This window comes from Athene cunicularia, assembly GCF_003259725.1.
Source record: "Athene cunicularia isolate RWA chromosome 1 unlocalized genomic scaffold, athCun1 chr1_part1, whole genome shotgun sequence".
NCBI lineage: Eukaryota > Metazoa > Chordata > Aves > Strigiformes > Strigidae > Athene > Athene cunicularia.
Window position 1 is genome coordinate 90,285,413 of NW_020799091.1, and position 24,107 is coordinate 90,309,519.

Sequence of the window (24,107 nt, forward strand, 5' to 3'; positions counted from 1 at the left end):
TAAAAATGCGGGGTTTATTGATTTGGGCTGATAGAGATTTCCTTATTTTAAATTGGAATTTTATGCCCAAATAGGCTTCTTAATAAGAACAAAGGGGCCTGAAAGCTGCAGAGAGGAGGGAGAAGACTGGAATGGAAGGACTTCAGTGTAGGTTTTATTTCAATTTATAAAACTGGATGCAATCTACAGGACATAGTGATTAATACTGAAAAGATGACATCATAGTGCCTGTGGAGTTCATGAAATGCAATGGGTCGCTGTTGACTTTTATTTTTTTTAAATAAAAATGAGCCACTGGAAATAAATCTGGTATGAAAAATGAGCCTTTGGTAGTGCTTAGTATTTTAACCCTTTTGAGATTTGAGGATTAACAATATTCATTTTCTAAAGTTACCCTGACATTTGGGCAAGGTTCAGGTTGTTGTTTTGCATGCAGATATTCAAGTCCCAAAAGAATAAAGAATCTGAAACTGAATTGTATGTGCCCCTTTAGTTCTATGGTACGTGATTGACCAAATCTTTGCAAAACTGAATAAAAAGTGAAAACTTAATTGCCCCTCAAAGCCTACCTCTATTGAACATTGGCTGGCAGTTCTACTGTCTAAAAGTTCACAGTTTCAATAGGAGACCACAAAAGAGATCAGCGAGAGAAAGAGAATGACCAATGATCAAATAAAGAAGTGGTGGCCCAGGTTGGCAAACAAATTAGGTGGGGCAAGGTGAACAGGAGAGGCCTTGTAATCAAGAAAATGGTGTAGAAGGGGGTCCATGCCAAGCATATCCACATAAATAAGGAAGTGCCTATCGGATAGGCAGATGCCATTTCTGGGAGATCAGCATGGCTGGGCACCTCTCAAAGATGTCTGTGCACTAAACATATGCAGCATGGAGAATGAACAAGAGGAATTAGAAGTTTGCATGTAGTTGTAGAGTTATGATCTCATTGGGATCATGGAAGGCAGTGGGATTAATCACACGCAGATTGCTGCAGTACATGTGTATAGGCTCTTTAGGAATGATAGACCTTGAGACCAGGACATTGAGTCAGTTGAGAGCATTATGGCTCAGGATTTGCAGGTGACCAACATGACCAGTGTTGTGATGGGTGTCTGCTACAGTCTGCCTGGCCAGGAAGAAGTAATAGATTAAGCCTTCTTCATACAACTGGCAAGAAGCATTGTGTTTGAAGACCCTGGTCCTCTTGGGGGACTTCAGGCACCTTAATATCTGCTTAGCAGAGCACATGTGCAGGCCTAGTTTCTGCAGTACATTGTCAATAGCTCCCTGACAAAGGAGCCACCAAGGGGAGATGATCTGATGGACAGGGTATTTGCCAACAAGGAAGAACAGGTCACAGAAAGTTGGGACAGCCTTGCTGCCATCACCATGAGTGGAATGAGTGGAGGGAAGAAAGCAAAAAAATGCATTTCAGGAGAGCAGATTTTAGGTTGTTCAGGAACTTGATGGGAAGAGTCGCTTGGGAGACTGTACTGGAGAGAAGAGAGATGCAAGAGAACTGTTTGGAGGTTTGTTTTTTTTGGTGGGGGGAGAGGCCAGGTGTTTGTTTTGAAGGATCACCTCTTCCAAGCTCAATAATGGTCCATCATGACAAGCAGGAAAGCAAGTAAAGGTGTCAGGAGGCCTGCATGGATGAACAAGAAGCTCCTGACAAAACCAAGACCTAAAAAGGAAAAGTACAGGAGGTGGAATTAGGGAGGAGTGACCTGGGTATGCAGGTATAGGGTTAGGGAAGCCAAAATCCACCAGCAGCACAAAGAAGGCTAGGAAAAGCATGGGCATGCTACTGAATGGAACAACCTAGTGACAAAGCATGCACTATGCTTTCTTCACTTCAGTCTTTTCTGGTAAAACAGGTCTTAAGAAATTCCAGCCCCCTGAGATTATGGGGAAAGTCCAGGGCAAGGTATATTTGCCCTCAGTGGAGGAGAATCAGGTTAGGGAATATTTAAACAAACTGGACAGACTGGACTGGTCTGTGAGTGCAGACTGGTCTGTGAGTGCTGAGGGAATTGGCTGATGTCCTTGCAAGGCTACTCTTGATAATCTTTGAATGATCATGGTGATTGAGAGGTGTCTGAGGTCTGGATGAAAGCAAATGTCATTCCTACCTTCAGAAAGGGCAAGAAGGAAAACCCAGGGAGCTTCAGGCTGGTCAGCCTCACCTCAATCTCTGGGATTGTGATGGAACAGCAAATCCTAGAAATGACTTCCAGGCACATGAAGGACAAGGAGATCCTCAGGAATAGTCAGCATGGATTTACCAAGAGGAAATCATGCTTGACCAGCCTGATAACCTGTGGTGAAATAACTGGCTTGGTAGATGAGGGGAGAGCAGTGGATGTTCTTTATTATGACTTTAGCAAGGCTTTTGACACCACCAGCTTGTCAGTAAAGATGTTATCAGAGTTGAAGTACAGACTATGTAAATAGACTGTGAGGCAGATTAAACTGGCTGAACTGAGAGGCTTATGATCAGTGACAAAGTTTAGCTGGAGGACAGCCAGCAGCAGTGTACTCTAGGGGTCAATACTGAGGCAAGTACTGTTTATGATCTTCATTAATGACTTGGATGATGGGACAGAGTGCATCCTTAGCAAGTTCACAAGTGATACAAAACTGGGAGGAATGGTTCATAGACCGTGTAAGTGTTGACATTCAGAGTGACCTTGACAGGCTGGAGAAAAGGACTGACAGGAATCTCATGGAGTTCAACAAAGGGAAACATGAAGTCCTGTACCTGGGGAGGAATAACCCTGCACCAGTACAGGCTTGGCACTGACTGCCTGCAAAGTAGCTTGGCAGAAGAGACCCTGGGGGTCCTGGTGGGCATCAAGTTGGTTATGAGCCTGCAATGTGTCCTTGTGGCAAAGACTACCAATAGCATCCTGGCCTGCCTTAGGCAGAGTGTCAACAGCAGGTCAAGGGAGGTGATCCTACTCCTCTGCTCTGCCCTGACGAGACACATCTGAAGTTCTGGGCTCCCCAGTACAAGAGAGACATGGGCAGTCTCACTTTGATCCCTGGGGTGGTGATGGAACAGCTAATCCTGGACACCATTTCTAGGTATGTTAAAGACAAGAAAATCATGGAGAGTAGTCAGCATGGCTTCATCAAGTGGAAGTCATGCTTGACCAACCTGATAAACTTCTGTGTTGCAATGATGGGCCTGGTATGTGATAGGAGGGCAGTGGGTATTGTCAGCTTAGACTTCAGGGAAGTCCGCTATATCCTCATAGATAAGTTGTTGCAGGGCTCCTCAGTATAAGAGACATGGGTATACTGGAGAGAGTCCAGTGAAGGGCTGTGAAAATGACTGACTGGAGCATCTCTCATATGAGGAAAGGCTGGGAGAGCTGGGACTGTTTAGCCTGGAGAAGGGAAAGCTTAGGGGGATCTTATTAAGAACAGGAGGTTCCATCTGAACATTGGGAAACTGTTTTTGACTGTGAGAGTGATTGTGCGCTGGCATAGGTTGCCCTAGGAGTTTGTGAAGTCTCCGTCCTTGGAGATGATCAGAAGCTGTCTGGACATGGTCTTGGGCAGTTTGTGCTTGGTGGCCCTGCTTTAGCAGGGGCCTTGGACTAGATGACCTCCAGAGGTCCCTTCCAACCTCAACCATTCTGTGACATAGTGAAGCAAGTCCAGTGAAGGGAGACAAAGATGATTAAGGGATTGGAGCATGTTATGTGGAGAGAATGAGAGAGCTGAGACTGCTCAATCTAGAGAAGGCTTGGGAGATCTTATCAATGTGTATAAATCCTTAATGGGGGGTTAAAGAAGGTGGAGCTAGGCACTTCTGAGTGGTGTCTTGAGAACAGACAAAAGTCAGTGGGCACAAACTGAAGTACAGGAAATTGCATCTCAACATAAGGAAAAATGTTTTTATTGTGTGGGCGGTTGAATGCCAGATGAGCCTACCCATAGCCGTTGTGGAATCTCCATCCTTGGAAATAGTTGAATCAATCTAGGGCAACCTAATACAGCTTACTGTGCTTTGAGCAGGAGGGTTGGACTAGATTGGTCTCAAGAGATCCCTCCTCAACTGTTCCGTGATTTCGTGTTGTGGACTTCAGCATTAGAAAGATAAAGCTTGTGCTTCAAGCAGTTTGGCAAGTTCTAGCAGTTATTTTCCTCTGTGTATTTAAAAATAAACCTTACTGAGTAGAGCTTTGTTGAATGCTGATTTTAGAATGAAGCATTTAACAGTAGGTGCATTCAACTGTAGAAAAACTTCCAAAGACCTTAGGAACATTTGGGACATTAGACTGTAAAAGTTATTCTTGTGGATGGTCTTCATCCCCTATTGCTGTGACATCCTAATAATTTTCAATATTAATAACTTAAAGGCATTTAAAACTGGCTATTTTATTGAAATGATATGGCTTTATGGTGAGAAATAGTATTTGTCAAAGAAATTAAGTGAGCCCAGGTGTATTTATACAGCTGCACTTCTCTGATTTTTGCGCAACACAAATGTTTCCCCTCTCTTTTCTTGTATTTCAGGGAACCTAGATGGACCTATAGCATTTAGTTGTTTATCTGGAATGCTTCTGCTTGCAATTTCTCCATTCTGACTGGATAACCAGTACTCTGTGTTCATAGGAATCTGGTCCAGCTACCTGAAGAGTTTCTGTGCTCCAACTGAGATAAGAATGTCTCAGTGTTACCAGCTTCTATCGTACTGTCATAAGCCCTCAGACTTTATTGTGTTTCTCTTAGCTCACAGCATCTGAGTTTTCTCAGGTTTCATTGTGAGTGACCAGAGGGAAGAGGAAAGCCTGTTCCTTGTGGCTGCAGAGAAGCTTGAATGTGCCTGAGGAACTGAATAGCATTTTTAAATTTTGAGTATGATTTTAATGTTGAATCAATCATGTGACTCTGAGGAGAGAGGATTTTAATGGGATTCAAAAATTCCAAGATTTTCAAATGCCTAAATTGACATTATTATGTATTAGTGACCAGATGAAACTCTGGTAAAAGGTGGCTAGGCAATGAGAAAACATTTTGTGTGCAGGGTGTTTAAGTCTGATTTACCCTCTTCTTCTCCAGAGTCTTAAGTTGCCTCCCCAGTACTAGTAAGCTGGTTTTGCTGCTGAAAGAACAAACAATCAGACAGGGAGGGGGAAAGGACCCTTGGCTGGCTACTAAGACACCCACCAAGCTTCTATCTTGCTTCCTCCCTGACCAGGACAGGGGGAGAAAATAACATTAAAAAGCTTATGGATTGAGAGAATGACAGGGAAGTTGCTTACTACAGACAAAACAGTCTTGACTTGTGGGAAATGAATGTAATTTATTGCCAATTTAAAAAAAAAAAAAGATACAGAGAAACAAGGACAAAATTGAAAACACCTTCCCCTCAAGCTGCCCCTCCTTCCTAGGCTCAACTTCACTCCATTGCTCCCTACTCTTCTATCTCCTCGTCTGCCACAAGTGGTGTAGGAGGATGAGGAATGAGGGTTGCGGTCAGTTCACAACCCTTCTTTCCTGCTGCTCCTTCCTTCTCACACTTTTCCCCTGTTCCAGCATGGGCCCTTTCCATGGGGGTATAGTCCTTCAGGAACAGACTGTGTGGGTCCCCCATTGGATACAGTTCTTGCCAGGTGCCTGCTCCAGCAGGAGCTCTCCACAGGCTGTAGCTTCCTCCAGAGCATGTCCAGCTGCTCCAGCGTGGGGTCCTCCACAGGCTGCAGGGTGGATATCTGCTCCAGCATGGTCTTCCATGGGCTGCAGGGAGACAACCTGCTTCGCCATGATCTCCAAGGGCTGTAGGGGAATCTCTGCTCTAACAGCTGAAGCACCTCCTCTTCCTTCTTTTTCACTGACTTAGTGTCTGCAGGACTGTTTCACATTTTCCTTACTCCTCTCACAGCTGCTGTGCAGCATTTTACCCCTTTCCTAAATATGTTATTACAGAAGTGCCACCAGTATTGCTGATGGGCTCAGCTTTGGTCAGCTGGGGGCCTGTTTTGGAGCCAGCTGGAGCCAGCTCTGCCTACAAAGGCACAGCCCCTGATTTCATCTCAGAGTCCACCCCTGAGAACTCCCCGTGGACAAAACCTTACCATGTAAACCCAGTACAGATGCAGAGAGAGTTTTATGCGGGGAAGCTGAGTAAAACTGAATTTATTAGTGTTTGCTTGTTGTACTTAGACATAAACCATGGCTGTCATCTCTGTACCATTAAGTTAGACCAACTGTTTGAGCTGACCTATGAGAAATGAGTAGGAAGAACGGAGTGGCTGAGATGCCAAAGAGGCCACATGGAAGAAAGGAGCAGTCCCAGGGCTCCAGCTGGACAGTGTGTCCTTGTCTGCTGTCAGCTCACAGTGGGAAGAGAGAATGGAAATTTGTGGGTGCAACTGAAGGTGGTGGTCCAGGTGGCAGGTGCAAACTGGATCTGCCCTTCCTCTTCCTTTCCTTGGGTACGCATTTTCCAAGCCTGAAAGTCTCCTGACAGCAGTGTTCCCCATTGCAGCTCTGAGAACTGTTCATTGGGTGCACCCAGTGCAGAGGCAAGTGGATGACTTCAGCAAGCTCCAGAAAGACAACAAGTAGATGAGAGGTGCAGAAGCACCGAGTATTGGCCAGATTAGGAATTCCTGGTGAAGAAGGACACTCAGCTGTGACAGGCAGGGCTTTGGGGGTGAATCTGGAAAGTGCTGCAATACCTCTTAATGTGTGAAAACATGATCCAATCTTAACAAATTCCCCTGACATCAGTTGGTACTAAAAGTGGTTGTACTAAATAAAAGGGCCATGTAGCACAGTACTTTGACAAATTCACACTGCTGAGAGGGGAGACAGTAAATCACCAAGCATTTTGTGAATGTTGTTTAATATTTAGTGAAATATAAGTGACCATAACCTCACTGGTAATTAGATGTCTTCACAAGCACTGAAGTGTGTATTTGTTAGTCAAGTGGATAGATGTGGTATTTCTTAAAATGGTGTGGCTGAGATCATTCTAATATCAGGGTTTTGAGGTTTTTTGTGTTTACTTCTAAGTCTAGAAGCAGATATATGGACTTTTGCCATTTGAAGCAGACTTGTTTAGGAGGTAGATTCAAGGAGAAGTTGGCAAAAGTGGTGATCATCTGCCTTCCCTGTGCATAGTGGCAATATTGCAGCGCAGTTGGCGGTTGCTGTAGTTTAGGTCACCCATCTGCATTTGGAACTGGCTGACTGACAGAAGAAGATGGACATGCCCCTGTAGCTAAGTGTGTCTTTGCAGGGTAGATAGGGCTAGATGCAATCAGTAAACTGCAAGAACAGTTAGCAAAGTACCAGGAAAGCTCGTGGAGACTGGACTGAAGGCTATGGTATGAGAAGGCAGTTTAGACCGAATGTGGAAGAAGAGTCCAAAGCAGAATGAAGAAGTCACTTTTGGTTAGAGACCAGCAGAGGAAAATGATTGACAGAATTTGTAGTCACTGCCTGTAGGAATTGTACATGACCTTTTTCAAAAGCTGTCAGAGGTTGAGCATCCACAGGCCAGGTGGATGCAGAGCAGCTGTTGTTCATGGCATCCCAGTGGGAAGCAAAGTGCTAGCCAACCTTTTAGCAAGGCAGTGTATCCACAAATAACCTGATTCTGTCAGACCTTAGTCCCTGGAGGCCTAAGCAGTGTTCCCAACCTCCTTCACTGGGCTGAAACCTATATTCTTTTATTGGTTTTATCTTCTCAGTGTTTTTCTTCCTGACACCTTGTTATTGATCTTTAAGTGAAGCTGGTAGCCAGGTTTTTTTAAACCCCCCTTAAAGCATCTATGTGTATGCAGAGATTGCAATTTCAGTGAGCTGGAGTGCTTCATGATAGAGGGATCCTGGAAGGTCTTGGCTGATGAAGTGGATGAAAAAGAGGGTAGGGAAGGGTGTGGTAGTCAGGACACAGTGACACTGTGCAGACCAGACTCGCTTCATAGAGAACTCTGCTGCCTCCCTGGGGCCCGCATCAAGGACCTCACAGCAACACTCCCTACCCCAGTGAGACTGAAGGATTACTACCCTCTCCTGGTTTTTCAGGTAGGTAGTGATGACATCACCAGGAGAATGCCTAAAACAATGAAGAGAGACTTCTGGTCCTTGGGAAAACTGCTTAAGGGGTCGGGGGCACAAATTGTGTTCTCCCTCATCCCTTTGGTTGGGGGGATGGATGAGGAAGATTACAGGAGAATTCAGCAGATGAATGGGTGGCTCCAAGACTGGTGTCACCATCAGGGCTTTGGATTCTTCAATCATGGGTTTGTATACAGGGCACCTGACCTTTTGACATTAGACAGAATGCACCTGTCCCGGAGAGGGGTTCATTGACAGAGCTTTAAACTAGATTTGAAGGGTCAAGGGGGCAAAACATCAGCCCATCTGAAGTGCATGTATACCAATGCACACGGCATGGGTAACAAACAGGAGGAGCTTGTAGCCGTGATGAAACAGGAAAATTATGATGTTGTTGCTATTACAGAAACATAGTGGGATGTCTCCCATGACTGGAGTGTGCCAATTGATGGGTACGAGCCCCTTAGGAGGGACAGACAAGGAAGGAGAGGTGGTGAGGTGGCTCTGTATGTCAGGGACTGTTATGATTGCTTCGAGCACAAGTGTAGTGAAGACAGGGCAGAGTGTCTTTGGATTAGAATCAGGGGGAAGGCCAGCAGGGCAGATGTTGTAGTAGGAGTCTACTACAGGCCACCCAACCAGGACAGAGAGATGGACAAGATATTTTATAGGCACTTAGGTGAAATCTCACGGTCGCTTGCCCTTGTTCTTGTGAGCGACTTTAACTTCCCAGACATCTGCTGGAAACATAACATGGCAGAATGAGACCAGTCCCAGAGATTCCTAGAATGTGTGGGAGACAACTTCCTGGTGCAACTGGCGAGAGAACCGACCAGAGAAGGTGCCCTGCTGGATCTCCTCTTTGTGAACAGAGAAGGGCTGGTGGATGATGTGGAGGCTGGAGGTCGACTAGGGCACAGCGATCATGAAATAATAGAGTTCTCTATTCTCAGAGAGGTCAGGAGAGAGCTAAGTAGGACTGACATCCTGGACTTCAGGAGGGCTTACTTTGTCTTGTTTAGGCACCTGCTTCAAAGGATCCTGTGGGAGACCCTCCTGAAGGGTATAGGGGTCCAGGAAAGCTGGACACTCTTTAAGAAGGAAGTGTTAATGGCTCAGGAGCTGGCAGTTCCCAGGTGCTCTAAGAGAAGCCGACGCCAGAGAAGACCACCCTGGCTGAACAGGGAGCTTTGGCTGGAACTTGGGGAGAAAAGGAGAGTTTACAGCCTTTGGAAGAAGGGGCTAGCCACACACAGTGATTACAGAGAGGCTGTGAGGCTATGCAGGGTGGAAATCAGAAGGGTAAAGCCCAACTGGAAATCAATTTGGCCTCTGCAATCAAGGATAACAAGAAAAGTTTCTATGTCAGTAGCAAAAGAAAGTCCAGGGAGAGTCTCCATCCCCTGCTAGATGCAGGAGGAAATTTGGTAACAAGTGACGAGGAGAAGGCTGAGGTGCTTAATGCCTTCTTTGCCTCAGTCTTTAATAACAAGACCCGTTGTACTGAGGGAATCCAGCCTCCTCAGCCAGAAGACAGAGACTGGGAGAACGACCCCCCTGCAATCCAGGAGACAGACAGTGACCTACTGCATCACACAGACATATACAAGTCTGGGACCAGATGGGATACACCCGAGGGTGCTGAAGTAGCTGGCTGGGGTGCTCGCCAGGCCATTTTCTATCATTTACCAGCAGTCCTGACTGACCGGGGAGGTCCTGACTGATTGGAAATTGGCCAATGTGACGCCCATATATAAGAAGGGTCGGAAGGATGATCCAGGAAATTACAGGCCTGTCAGCTTGACTTTGGTGCCCGGGAAGCTGATGGAGCAGCTCATCCTAAACACCATCATGCAAAACATGAGGGACAACCAGATGCTCAGGCCCAGTCAGCAGGGGTTTATGAAAGGCAGGTCCTGCTTGACAAACCTGATCTCCTTCTATGACAGGGCGACCTGCTTATTGGATGAGGGAAAGGCTGTGGATATAATTTACCTTGACTTTAGCAAGGCTTTTAACAGCATTTCCCACAGCATTCTCCTGGCAAAAATGACTTCTCAAGGTTTGGACAATTGCACACTTTGCTGGGTAAAAAACTGTCTGGATGGCAGGGCCCAGAGAGTTGTGGTGAACAGAGTTAAATCCAGTTGGTGGCCGGTCACGAGTGGTGTCCCCCAGGGCTCGGTGTTGGGGCCACTCCTGTTTAACATCTTTATTGATGATCTGGACGAGGGGATCGAGTGCACCCTCAGTCAGTTTGCAGATGACCCCAGGTTGGGTGGGAGTGTTGATGTGCTCGAGGGCAGGGAGGCTCTGCAGAGAGACCTGGACAGGCTGGAGCCATGGGCTGAGGCCAACTGGAGGAGTTTCCATAAGGCCAAATGCCAGGGGCTGCCCTTGGGCCACAACAACTCCCAGCAGCGCTACAGGCTTGGGGAGGAGTGGCTGGAGAGCTGCCAGTCAGAGAGGGACCTGGGGGTGTTGATTGACAGCTGGCTGAACAGGAGCCAGCATTGTGCCCAGGGGGCCAAGAAGGCCAATGGCATCTTGGCTTGTGTCAGCAATAGCGTGGCCAGCAGGGACAGGGAAGGGATCTGACCCCTGTACTCGGCACTGCTGAGGCCGCCCCTCGATTCCTGTGTTCAGTTTTGGGCCCCTCACTACAAAAAGGACATTGAATGACTCGAGCGTGTCCAGAGAAGGGCAACGGAGCTGGTGCAGGGTCTGGAGCACAGGTCGTACGAGGAGCGGCTGAGGGAACTGGGGGTGTTTAGTCTGGAGAAGAGGAGGCTGAGGGGAGACCTCATCGCCCTCTACAGCTACCTGAAAGGAGGTTGCAGAGAGCTGGGGATGAGCCTCTTTAACCAACTAATAAGCAATAGGACAAGAGGGAATGGCCTCAAGTTGCACCAGGGAAAGTTCAGAAGAGATATTAGGAAGCATTTCTTTCCAGAAGGAGTTGTTAGGCGTTGGAATGGGCTGCCCAGGGAGGTGGTGGAGTGCCCATCCCTGGAGGTGTTCAAGAGTAGGGTCAATTTGGAGCTTAAGGATATGCTGTAGGTGGGAATCTGCTAGGAGAACGGTTGGACTAGATGATCTCCAGGGTCCTTTCCAACCTAGATGATTCTGTGATACACAGGCATGTAAAACTAAAAGAACTTACCATCTCCTGAGTTGTGGCCTTGGGAAGGAGGTTTTCTGGAGTAAAGTGGAGTGCAGGAAGGGCTTGAAAGGACAGAGGAGCTTAAGATAGGCTGGAGTTTGGGGGTGAGGGGGAAGCCAGGAAAGCCTGGAGAGACGACCTGTAGCCTGTTTATTGAACAGGTTGAGATGGATAATAGGAGCCTGGGATTTGAGTGGATGGAGCTTCAGCTGAGAAGTGTTGAGAGGACATAACAATTTTGACCACATACAGGACTTCATTAGAAGTTGAGGCCAGTGATTATTCCCTCTATTTAGCAATTGTGAGACCATATCTGGGATACAGTTTGAAGTTTGGGGCTCCCCAGAATAGGAGGGGCATTGACATGCTGGAGTATGTTCAGTGGAGGGCCATCAAGATGATTAGAAAGGCTGAAGCACATGACAAACGGAGAGGCAGAGGGAGCTGGGTTTGCTTAGCCTTTGGATGAGAAATGAGATGTGATTGCTCTCTTCAAGTACTTAGTGTGATGGTATAGAAAAAGTGTAGCTAGACTCCTTTCAGAGGTACACAGTGAAAGGAGAAGAGGCAGTGGGAACAAGCTGGAGTGTGGGAGATTCTGGTTAGGTATCAGGAAGATGCGCTTCCCCCCTCCCTCCAAAAGCCATAAATTTATTCAGATTCTGAACAGGTGCCCAGAGACATCATAGACTCTACTTGGAGTTACTCTGTTATTTAAGATTCAGTTGTACATATCCTTGATCAACCCAGTCTAGTTGGCCTTGATTTGGATGAGTTTAGACTAGGTAACTTCCAGTATTCCATTCCAACCTAGATGGTTCTGTGGGATGGGTGGGAGGAGTAAGAGCTAGAGGCTGTGGCATGGGAGGAAAAGCTTTGGAGTTGAGGTCAGATAGCTATTAGTGAGAGGTTTAGGTTATGATAGGGTCCTGCTTGAGTCTCCTGGTTTGGGAAGACAGGCATAAAAGACTGCCTCTCCTGTCATCCTTCCTAACTCTTTACCTTCAAATTCCCCTTTTTGCTGTTTGAAATATAGCATTTACCATCTCATGTATGGTTATTTTCTTGTTAAGAACCCAACTCATCCACCATTGAAATTACAGCCTTCAAAATTGGTCTTAAAAGAAAATATTTTTATCCTGCAGAGTCAGTGGCGGAACTGGTAATCTGCAAGTTATATTGTTTAAACTGACATTCTCCTTTTTTTTAAAAAAAATGTGGCATCACAGTATAACACTACTATCTGTTTAGACGTTTTGGCTTGGGGTTTGTTTAGGCTTTGAATAGCCAGTGCAGAATTGCATATGCATTCCTAGCGAACTCTACATTGGAATAGTATTAAATGCACACTGATTACAGGAAAGATTTTCTTCTTTCCCTTCTGTGGATGCACAGGATAGTCACAGTTTTGAGCTGCTGTAAACCTGTGCTCAGAATGACTTGAATTACTGATGAGGGACAAAGCAAAGATGGTTTACCAGTTGTCCAGAACTGCTCAGCTGTCTGCTGTTACTGCATGTCTGAGAAGTGGAGGATAGATTTATTCTTCTTTGTCATATGTGTGTAAAAAAATACAGCAAATATATTTTAAAAAATTGTGCTTATTTGTGTCTAGTAGTTTCTGGCACTAATTCTTAATCTGTTAAAAAAGTTTTTACAGATCATTTTGTTGTATCTCCAGATTTAAAAAAAATATATTTTCTTACTTCTAGGAAATTGAAAAATGAGCTTCTGGAAGTGAGAAGGAAAGGTGGAAACCGTCATTGTCAACAGGACAACAGCAGGGTCTGTGTTCGCTGTCAGAAAAGCCTGGGCTTAATCTTTGACAGAGGAGACCTGTGCCAAACCTGCAAACTTCGAGTTTGCAATAAGTGTCGTGTTGTGGGAACTGATGGGCAGTGGAAGTGCTCAGTGTGTGCCAAGATTGCGTAAGTTGTCCAGCTTTCATAAATATGTTTAGAGATTACCACTGAATAAATAATTTTGTGCTGGCGTTAGTATTACATCCCCTTAGCACAAAAGCATATGCATAGCAAGTACACAAGGGAAGAGGCTTATCTAGCATTTTTATTTGCTGCATTATTTAGTAGTATCTTTTTTTCCAGTTCCAAGACAGTTTCAACTAGCTTGTTTTCTAAAGAAAGCTACAGCCATCACAGATACTCACTTGTTGGTAGGAAGTACTGTGAAAAAGAAAATCAGTTACAAACCAGTGACAATCTATTCGCATTATGGAAATGTGAATGTAGGAACCAATTAATTTAAAGTTAATTTTAACTTTAACCCCCATGGCAGGGGGGTTGGAACCAGATGGTCTTTAAGGTCCCTTCCAACCCAAACCATTCTATGGTTCTATTATCTCTGCATGGAGAAGGCTGTATTTATAATGTCCCTACTAGTGAGTGTTCTAAAGTAAATTGTGCTGTGGTGGGAGAGAAAACAAAAGGGGATAGATTAATCTTCACAGTTAGAGTATTGAACATGGGGGATGGAGGAGAAGGGTAGCAGATCACCGTGCTGAAAAGTGGAGAATCGGTTTTCTAGCACAGGATACCAAGTGAATAAGCAAAAAGAGATGTTATATGTTCAAAGATATTTACTTCATATGTGCTTGGAAGAATAATTCACTTGACTGGTATGGTAATGTGGAATTTTGAAGCTTGATTCGGTAAGAACCATGAAGGAAAAGAGAAATATATTGGGCAATAAAACTATTATGTATCCTGATGTAAGAACTGGGTGATATAAGAAAAAGACATGATAAAATAATCATGTTAAAGGAGGAAAGAATCAGAGTAATTGCAGAGGGATTTTTTTTTTTTAACAGACCATCAAACTAATGAGGTCAGAAAGGTAAGACTTTTTATATATTGTATTACAGAGTGAATCGAAATTGATAGTTATGTCAGATTTTGGCTAGCTAGACAGCTAGTGAACAATCAGTACAGCAGGACATAGAGTTTAGGGTTTGCATCTTCTAAATTCGGCTTTAGAAGTTTAACATCTGCTTTTAGCTAGATGCGTTAACCTCCTCATCAGTCAATGGGAATGCATCCAGAGGACAAGTCTCACCTTTTCTTAAGATGAAACATGCTTAAATGCTTGATTTTGAGAAATGATTTTAAATTGGTAGGGGCCTGGCTGAGCTCCTTGTAGTTCGTTTCAGCCAGTTCCTGAGGTGAACTCAGTGCTGTGCCTTTCAGAAATGATGGGGTGCAGGTGAGATGACAGAGTGGAAAATGGCAAATGCAATGCTACTCTTTAAAAATGAAGAAAGGAAGAACAGGTGATTTGTTGGCCCTGTCAGCTTACCTTTAATTTATCTAAAAATACTGAAACAAATGATTGCTGTGCTGTTTGAAAGCCAGGAGAAGATGACAGGAAGATGAATAAGAGCTGGCTCAAGAACAAATAATGTCAAAACCAATATAATTTCCTCCTTTGATAGTGTGACAGACCTCATGATTAGAGGAGGATCTGTTGATGTCTTATAACTTGACTTAGATGAACCTTTTGATGCTTTCTCTCATGCCATTCTAATAAGCCAATAAGCAAGGGGTGCTATGCCCTGGAATAAATTGTCAGTGTGATTGCAGACCTGCCTGGAAAATTACAAAGCTTTGTTTTCAGAGTAGTTGCAGACCAATTTTATTTTTTTTTTCTTCTTGACAGTGAAAAGCAAGCAGTAGTATAGAGCAGAATATTTCCTGGCTTTTTATTATTAAGTATTTTAATTAAGGTCTTTGACAATTCAGCAGATGAGTTTGCTGGTTACATCTGCAGGTGACATAAAACTGAGAGATGCTGCAGGCATGCTGAAGGACAGGATTAGGATTCAAAGTGTTGCTTACAATTTAGAGAAGTGGTTTGAAGAAAAAGCAAGTGGTGGCTCCCTACAGGCATGTAGAATTACCACAATTGGGCAAAAACACAGCTGTACAAAACAGAATGAGGATAAAAACAGCTTATGCAGCTGTTTCTTAGGAAAGGATCTGAGTATTGTACTGAATGAAAAGCTGAACGTGATTCAACAGTATTTTCCACTGTAGAAAAGTCTAGCATCACAACACAACACAGCTATGTACAAGCAGAATTATGGCCTGTAAAATATGTGATGCAGTCGTGTTTTATACAGGGAACCTGGCCAGTTTTGCGTAGCACACTTCATGTTGGTCAGCTGGAGAAAGTTCAGCAGAAAATAATAATGTGTACATAGCACACAGTATGTTCAGAGTAATGGAAGGAGTCAGAAACGTTTGGCCTAGGCAAGAGAAAACAGAATAACCCAGCTTTTGATCCTTCATTAAGGCACCTGCATTGAGGAGGCATACAGACTGTTCTACGTACTCACTTTGGATAACAAAAGTAATGTGATACTTAAATTGCACCGAGACGATTTGAATTAGGTGGGATGAATATTGATGTAAGAGAGATTGCAGAATCTTGTTTTAAAAACAAGTTGGATAAACCCCTCTCAGAAATGATGACATCAGTAAAGATGGTCCTGTTTTGGGGCTGAAAGATGGATGAGGTAAATTCTTGGAACATATGTCCCCTCTGCCTCTTGTGATTGTGCCACAATTCTGTTCATCAAGCAGTGGTTTTAGCAATCATCTTGAAAATTAATTCTGGTTGAAGCCTGCCTTTAAATTATTACAAACCATGGTGTAATTTGCTTGCAAAATGCTAAACTTTGCAAGTGCTAGGGTTTTGCTGGAATTGGGTATCTGTTAAAGTGCAATCTCACTCTCTCTCCCTCCCCTTTCTTCATATGCAGTGTTTTTGCAAGACTATAGTGATAGTTAATGATCTGTAAAATGCCTTTTACTCTGCTGGGAGTACACAGAGAGATTATCTTCTTTGTGGACAGTGTGGAGATGAAAGTTTGAGATAGGTATTTCAGTTAAATCATTGTGTGTAGTTCCAGTTTATTATTTCAGTTCTGTTTTCCTCTCACTTAAGTGAGAAAACGCAGGGAAAATCAGGATTTTTATGCTTTCTGAATAGGGTCTTTGGCAAGCTTAAAAGGCAGAAGGCAAGGAAAAGAGAATATGAATCCAGTGTTAAGAGACGGTTATGCTCTGTAGCATTGATCTGCATGCAGTGTTGGTGTCTGTCAAGTGGATTGTTTCACCATGCTAGTGGCTTTGCAACAAGTGAGAATTTTTGCCCCTGTCGTTTTCTTCTAGCAACCTTGATGAATGAGAGACTAGGTTAATGTTAATATCTGTATTGAGTCTGGCACCTGTTGTGGTGTTCCGTTAGCAGAGACAGGTTATACTGTTGTTATAATGTATATGTATGTTGTCATACATACTGTGAGACCCTTAAAGGCAGGAAAAAGGATTCATGGCCTTTTGTTTTGGTGCTATACTAGTTCTTGGCTGTTCTGCAAAATTGTCCTCAAGAATGTCTGTTAAATGCTGCTTAAGGTGATGGTGATAGTAATAACCTGTACAAATCCTGTTGTGTAGTCATCGGTCATACCGGCGTGAATATGTTCAGAAGCAAGTTCTTCAGAACTGTTGGAAAGCCTACTGCATTACATCTGGTGTCAGTGATGAAGGTCTGATACTGGGTGTTGAGTGTGTTCAAAGAGAGGTTGACAAGTACTACAGAAATTACTGCAGAAATCACTTGAATTACACAGATAATCCAAAACGGTTGCTGAAACAAAGACTGTCTTGTGGCAATAAAAGAAAATGTAGATAGTATCAGCCAGCTTCTGCCTGTTGCTTCATTTAATACATTTTGACCTTTCCTTCCTTCTGAGCATCTTGAGTCCTGCCTATCCACTGATAGCACAGGAGTTTGGGATACCTGTACTACAGTAAAAGGATATCCTGTCACATAGCCTGGGTTCAAGTGTTATCATTGCTTTAACATTTATGGTGGGTTTATGTTCAGTGACAAAAAAAATTTTAAAAACCAAAGATGGCAGGAAACTGCATGTATGCTGACTTTGACTTGAGGATCGCTTAATTTCAAGATGCTTATTTTTTAAGGATATGGTAAAACACAGTAGTATTTTCTGAACAATTTTTAAAAAATTATGTAGTAGCATGATGGTAGCTGTAGGGGTGAGATATCAGTTTGTTTAATAATACAACCTTCATCTGTTAGCCAGAACACCTTCATCTGGAAACCAGTGAATCTGACTTCTCTCTTCCCAAATAATCTTTAAAGCATTTCTCCAAAGTCAGGCTTGCGTGAAAAACAGTTTATGGGGAAGCTCATTACAACAAATTAATTGCATTCTAAAACACTTTCAAAAAGACATTTAGTGAATTTGAGGAAATACATTTGAATATGAACAGTGAGAGATATTCATGAGTATTTTTAAGTAAAACAAACAGGTTTATATATAAATCATCTTATAATTTACAGTTGCTGAAAAAGGATGTTCCCTTTGAATATCCATAAAGAGACGATTACTAGGTTTATTTCCCCCCATGGGAGTTATTATCAGTTAGAATATGATATTGCAAGATATAGAATTGGAAGGTCAAGAAGGGTTAGAGCTGTCTTGCTAATTTCTTGGTTCTGTGGTTACTGAGGCAGAGAACAAGACAGACTTTATTTATGTGATTGTGTGTTTGATGGTCACATTGTTGTAATATTTAATGAAGTAAATTGAGCCTGTATGTAGTGACGCACTTGATGAAAGAGGAAGATTTCTGCTCTGTTCCCTCTATACAAGGAACTCAGGTCATCAGGAGCTTTCAAACATGGGTTCTAGAAGAGTAACTTTGCATTAAGGCCACTTTTTTCCCTGCATCATCTTAAAATGTGATCAGTTTGTGTTTCAAATTTGGCATTTAAAATGACCAATAGGTTGAGGGAAATCAAGTTTTTCAAGCAGTCTGCTGACAAGCTGATTTTGCATCTTGATACTGTTTTTATTTCTCATTATGAATGTGTCTAGAAAACTCTGAAAACAATGCCATTATTTTGATTGAGTTCTTCAAGATAAAATGCCTAGGTGGCCCAAGTTATTACAGCAGAACAAAGCAGTAATGGGAAATTTATCTTCATCTTTGAAATAATTATGTTGTCTTAAAGAGTCATGAAAATTCATCAGTATCTTAGTAACATTTATTCTCATTAGAAGCCTAAAAATAGAGGCATTTCATATGTTTTAGTATGCAAATGCTTTTCAGATATCTTACAATTTCATTCCATTCTAGTAACTTCTAAGCAAATTTGCCTTCTTTTAATAGGGTTAAAAAAAATTCTATTTGATAGCCTCACAGCATATTAAAAATTACTCTGGAATTCATTTATGTTATAGAATATACTATGTGAAATTGAATATATACAAAGATGAGTGTGTATGTTTTGGTATGTTCATATATAGGCTGTATTTTACGCAGCCTTTGGTCTTGGCTTTTTTTTCCCCCCAAATTTTACTCCCATGGAAGAAGCAAAATAACTTGAGGAATAGGAGAGGGAAAGGAAGCTAGACTAAATCTCTCTCTTCTACTGTGGATGTGGGTTATCTGGATAATCAAATGGATAGTGAAACAATTTTATCAATGTGGCTTTTTTCCCCAAAGAAATGATTCAAAATAACAATTGAGACTTTCCATCTTAAGTGAAATTTTTATAATTGGGCATTTAACTTTGCAAAAAAATGAGAGTGGAAAATAACAGGTTGAATTTTTGGCAGGGGTAGGCCACAGGTTATGTTACATTTTTAAACTGAGAAGTGCATTAGTGAAGTTAATCCGTTTAGTAGGAGATCATAGAGGGAGAAGCAGCATGGAACTGTAGCATACTCCCTCTCATATAATGATGTAAGTGGATTAGTAATTAAATATATAGAGACTTTAGCAGATACCTAAAATATTTGGTACTAAACCTATCTACTTGAATGTTATTTTTCTTTAAAATTTTCTTAGCTATTTTGAGTATTGGAAAGAGCAATCACACAAAAATTGCTGCCATTGCAATTTATAACACTATTTTCCTTCTTTCTGTAGCTATTGACTTTTGCATCTACTGCACACCTTGGAAGACCAGTCTAAACACTGTTTTGGTAGAATACACACATATTTTTCACTTTGTATGCTACACACTAACTGAGAAAGTAAAGCAAATGCATTCACATACTGTGATTTACAGTCTGTATGGACCTTGGACCCATTTTTAAAACAGCAAAAAACAAACCTGCAAGCACTGATTTGATGTACAGTTGAGTAAACAACCTTGTTTCTTTTCCTACTGAAGCAATTATTTAGATGGGAAGGGTTTATTTAAGTTCTGTATCAGAAATAGAAGAAAGATGCACGACCTCAGTAGGAAAGACAGTCTCCTTTTGTCATAATTATAAATGCATAGAAATAACATTGTTGTAAGACTGTTTAGGTCTAGCTCTTCAATTTTTGAGTCAGAATGTCAAATGCAATTATGAAATTCAAACTTCAAGTCAGAGACTTAGGCAATCATTTAATCAGAATTCATTTCTATGTGTAGAACAAAAATTGTTTAAATAGGTACTCCTGACATGTATGAATGATTAAGATAACACGAACACTAGGCTTTCCGTGAATTGTTCAGTATACGTGAAAAATATATCCAATATTCATAGAATCATAGAATCATCTAGATTGGAAAAGACCTTGAAGATGATCTAACCCAACCATTAACCTAACACTGACCGTTCAGTGCACTATAAATTCAGAGCTGCAAATCTTAGGGGTTTTCCTGTTATTTCATTATGATGTGATATTTTCATAGCAGCAATCTGTTGGGTAAGGACATTTTCACAGAAAGGGACTGTCAGCTGAAATCAGGATCCCAAGATTGACAGTAGCATTGATGATAATAAGGACGCAGCTGAAGTGAAGGTTGAGGCCTCTACTTGTTTCATGCGATGCTTTCAATGGATGGCTATTGATGGCTTGTTTTTTCCCTTTAACTGTGGATAACGAAGACTGGCTAGACAGGTGAAGCACTTGACTAAATCAAGGCAATACTCCCTTTATTTGCTGTGTTTCATGCCTAAGTTGAAGGACTCGTCTGTGTTTTACCTCACACCTGGTCCTCTTGGTAAAGTCACAGCAGAATAGTGTGGTCCTCCCCAAAGGAGACCTGCAAGAAGTTGGCACCTCAATTTAAAATGTGGATCTTATTACTGCTTAATAAGATCAGCCCGATGAAGAAGGTGGGCAGTTCAGTTTGCCATCATTAGCTGAACTGGCACACAGTGTAGCTCCATTGGTGGCTGTCACACTCCTTTGCCCACTCAGACCTGCAAAAAGGATTGTTCGCCTTCTCCTCTTTCCTTGAGCATCCAGTTTGTGTTTGCCAGAGCATGCAATGATGACCCTGAACTTCCCTGGCTAAGCAAGAGGGCACCCCCTATGTAATTAGGGGCTACTAATGGTGGCAGATTACAGCCTGAAGAGACAAATAAGTAAGAGTAGATTTCTTATTTATCCTTTGCCAGAAGATACAGGGATAAACTCTTGTTGCCCAGATAGAATAATCTATTTCTTCTCTGCACAGCTTTATGCAGTTGCAACGAAGATGAGTATGGGGTCAGTGGTTACTATTAAAAGGGAATGGCAAAAGGAAGAGAAAGTCCTTCTCCACAGTACTCATTCCTCACTCCCAGCCTCGTGCCAGCCCTTCCCATCTTGCAGGCTGCCTTTGTCCCAAAGGAAGTAGGAAAGGTGGTTCAGATGGCATGTGATGGAGTAGGGGTGGAGGGAGGGAGACTCTGAGCTCTAAGAGTGCAGGTAACCCATACCATAGTGAAGAGGAGGAGGAAAGGAAGGCCTTCCCCCAGGGATGGATGCTGGGGGAGAACCTCCTCCCTCCGCAAACAGAACCGCTTTTGATCCTTCCTTGCACAGCCCAGCAGCCTTCCATTCTCTTTCTTCCTGGCCTCCTCCCACAGCCAGCCCAACTTATCCTTTCCTTGGCTGTGGCTCCTTTGATTTCTCCAGCCTCCATGACCCTCCTTGAGCCCTTTGTCTTTCTGCTGCAGGGTTGAATCTCCGTATCAGATTATAAGACTAGTATCTATTAAAACAAATGGACACACTGGTCTCAGCCACTGTTCCACCCAGGCTGACATCCCTGTGGTGTTTGTGATACAGGAGGCACCAGAGAGGTTTCTTTCCTTCATCACTCTTCATATCTGGCCAGAAAATGTAGGTGATGGTTCTTTTGGGACCATGTGGATAAGGACTGTCCCTCCATAAACCACAGCAGCCCAGGTGGGTGACACAGTTAGGGTTGGGTGTGGAAATAATTAGAAGCTTTTACTTAAAAAACCTGTAGCTTTGTGTGGGACAGCCTCCCATGCTGCTGAAACCCTGGGTCACACATTCTCCTTAAGGTTGTCCCAGGCTTGGAGAAGGGTGAAGGCTCTTGTCTGGATAAGGGGGTGGGGAGTGCCCTGTCTGACCTTGATCAAGTTAAGCATTGCCAGTAAGATATTAGGGATGAATAAAATCTATATCCAAGGGGAAAATGGCACTTGTGGAATTTTTATGATCAAACCCATGAGTAACTGAGGAAAAAAAAAATGAATGAACCATGTAGTTCATATTGCGGTGTGATATGACATTTATATTGCAGTGGAATATGATGGTGTACTCAAAGGTCTGAAAGGTTTATGGTTTGATACAAAGCATTCAACTTGCTGTAAATTTGGGTATAAAATTAACTGCATAGAGAAGCGTGTGCTGTAAATGAATTTTGAAAATACACATTTAGAGTAAAATTGTTTTTCATACTGTCCAGACTATGCACAGTTTCTCATGCAGTTAATCCTTTCCAGTGTTTGTGTCCAACAAATGCAATTTAAAAATTCTGAGTGGAAACATAGAGATTTTATTTAATGTCTTGCATAATGATTGACTGTGATGACAAATTATAGGGGGTTTTGCCACTAGGAGTCTGCAACAACAACATAAGGCAATAATCTTCTATTTCTATGCTTGTGGGCATGTGTTTTGGATTTTGATTTTTTTTTTTTTTTTAATAACTCATGCAAAGGTGCATGATTCATTAGTAGGTTAGGAAGGACTGATGATGTTAGAGTCTTTTTACCAATGGCAGGATTCTATTCTGTAATTTTTAGTATTTTTCCAAGTAAGACTCTCCATTCAGGCATGACTCAAAAGTAATTTAATAGCAAAGATATTGATCGGTGCTTTAAATCCTTCTGTAGGAATTTTCTGGCCCAAAAGACTAGATGATTTCTGGTATAGATTTGAAAATAAGTTTTCTTATTGAGCGTGAAGTAAGCAGGAACATGGCTGGAGTGAAATAATTATATTTTTTTTTAAGTTTATTTATTTGCTTTTTATTTAGGCATTCATGATTAGTAGCTTTTTGCCATCAAGTGTATGTAGTGAGTCAGTAAGAAATGGTGATGCTTTGCCATAATGGAACAAGTTCAGCAAGAGGCTAACGATCAGCATAAAAATATATCTGTGGAAAACAGCAATGCCAATACAGGATTTCTTTGTTGCTAGTATAGGTAAGAGAATATGAAAACAGAAAAAAAGCAACATTATCCAGAACAGTAGCAGAGACAAAAGTTCATTCCTCTGAACCTCCGACACATAGCTAATTTGTAACAGCACTGTCATGTGAAGAAACTACATATGGTGGCAGCATATGAAATTTAGAGATGGAAATTATATATAGGCTTGCAACAATCTCTATATAACCAAGTTGAGTCCATGAACTGCTGACTTGGCTGGCAAGAGCTTTGGTGGGGGTTTTTCTCTCTCACTGTTGTTGTTTCTACTTCTCTTGCCATTTTGGAGATACTGAAAGCTGGGAGTAGTTTGCTATCCAAAGGACTAGGGAGATAGTATGTTACATGTTTTCTATGGAAGTCTGGTAAAAGTGGTCGAAACACTTTTTTGCCAAGTAAATTTCCATATACTGAAAATTACTTTTCATTCACAAAGCAAGATGATGGTAATTTTCTATTAACTTGTCCTACTGTCCCAAATTTTTCAGTCCCATCTCTTGACTCTTTGTTTTGAACTATGCAAATGTTGCCCAGAGTTTGTAAGCATGATGGTTAATTGATGACCTAAGGGCAGTAGCTTTGGTTGGTCAAGTTTGTTCATGTGCATGTCTCTGGCTTTTTTCATTTTCCTAATACAGACAGCTACGGATAGTGACAGGAGAATGGTTTTTTGAAGAAAGAGCAAAGCGCTTCAAACAATCAAATCTTGGAACCGATGTTGTCAGGCAGTCTATCCTACGCAAATTCCCAGGTAGGGACCACAAGAGAGATTTACTTGTGCTTAGTATGTTCAAACCTTGTTTCCAGAGTGTTTGACTTGTATTGCGTTTTATTCTTCACTGTTGAAGGTGTAAGTATAATCAGTATTTTAATCTTAATTTCATATTTGGGTATTACTATGCAGTGATTTTTGAAAGATTCATGTATAGAAAAAGGTAGGATCCAGATGAATGAAGAAGTATCTCTCTGGAGATACAGATCTGCTTAAAAACTCACTGTCTAAACAGGTGGACAGTACTATTCAGCTGCAAAGCCAGCAGCAGAAGCTCTAAAAGTTTATTCTCAGTTCCTACCAGGAAGTTTGGCTATATGCAGAAATCTAAACCCAGACATTTTTTTTTTTTTTACTTTGGCTCTCTTATTTGTGATGGTGGTGTGTAAAAAGCATTAATTTTTTTTTTCTTTTTCAACTCTGAATGAGAAAGATAAATGTTAACTTCTGTGCTGTATGCTAGAGTATGGGCTATATTCAGATTACTTGTACTTCTCAATTCTCACTTGACTTTCTTTTTGCCCAGGTATCTCCAGTAAATTGCATCTGCACCTTTAGGTAGAGTAAGCGGTCTGTCTGTCTTGACCAAGCAC

At 42.2% G+C, this 24,107-nt stretch overlaps 1 protein-coding gene across 2 annotated transcripts in view; it reads left to right on the forward strand.

Annotated features, from left to right (window-relative positions):
• SYTL5 (synaptotagmin like 5) overlaps positions 1-24,107 on the forward strand; it is a 91,872-nt gene that overhangs the window by 34,014 nt on the left and 33,751 nt on the right. For both annotated transcript variants that reach the window (XM_026844362.1, XM_026844371.1), the window contains exons 3-4: positions 12,955-13,170; positions 23,381-23,493. In XM_026844362.1, the coding sequence (XP_026700163.1) occupies positions 12,955-13,170; positions 23,381-23,493 (329 nt within the window). The remainder of the gene's footprint in view (positions 1-12,954; positions 13,171-23,380; positions 23,494-24,107) is intronic.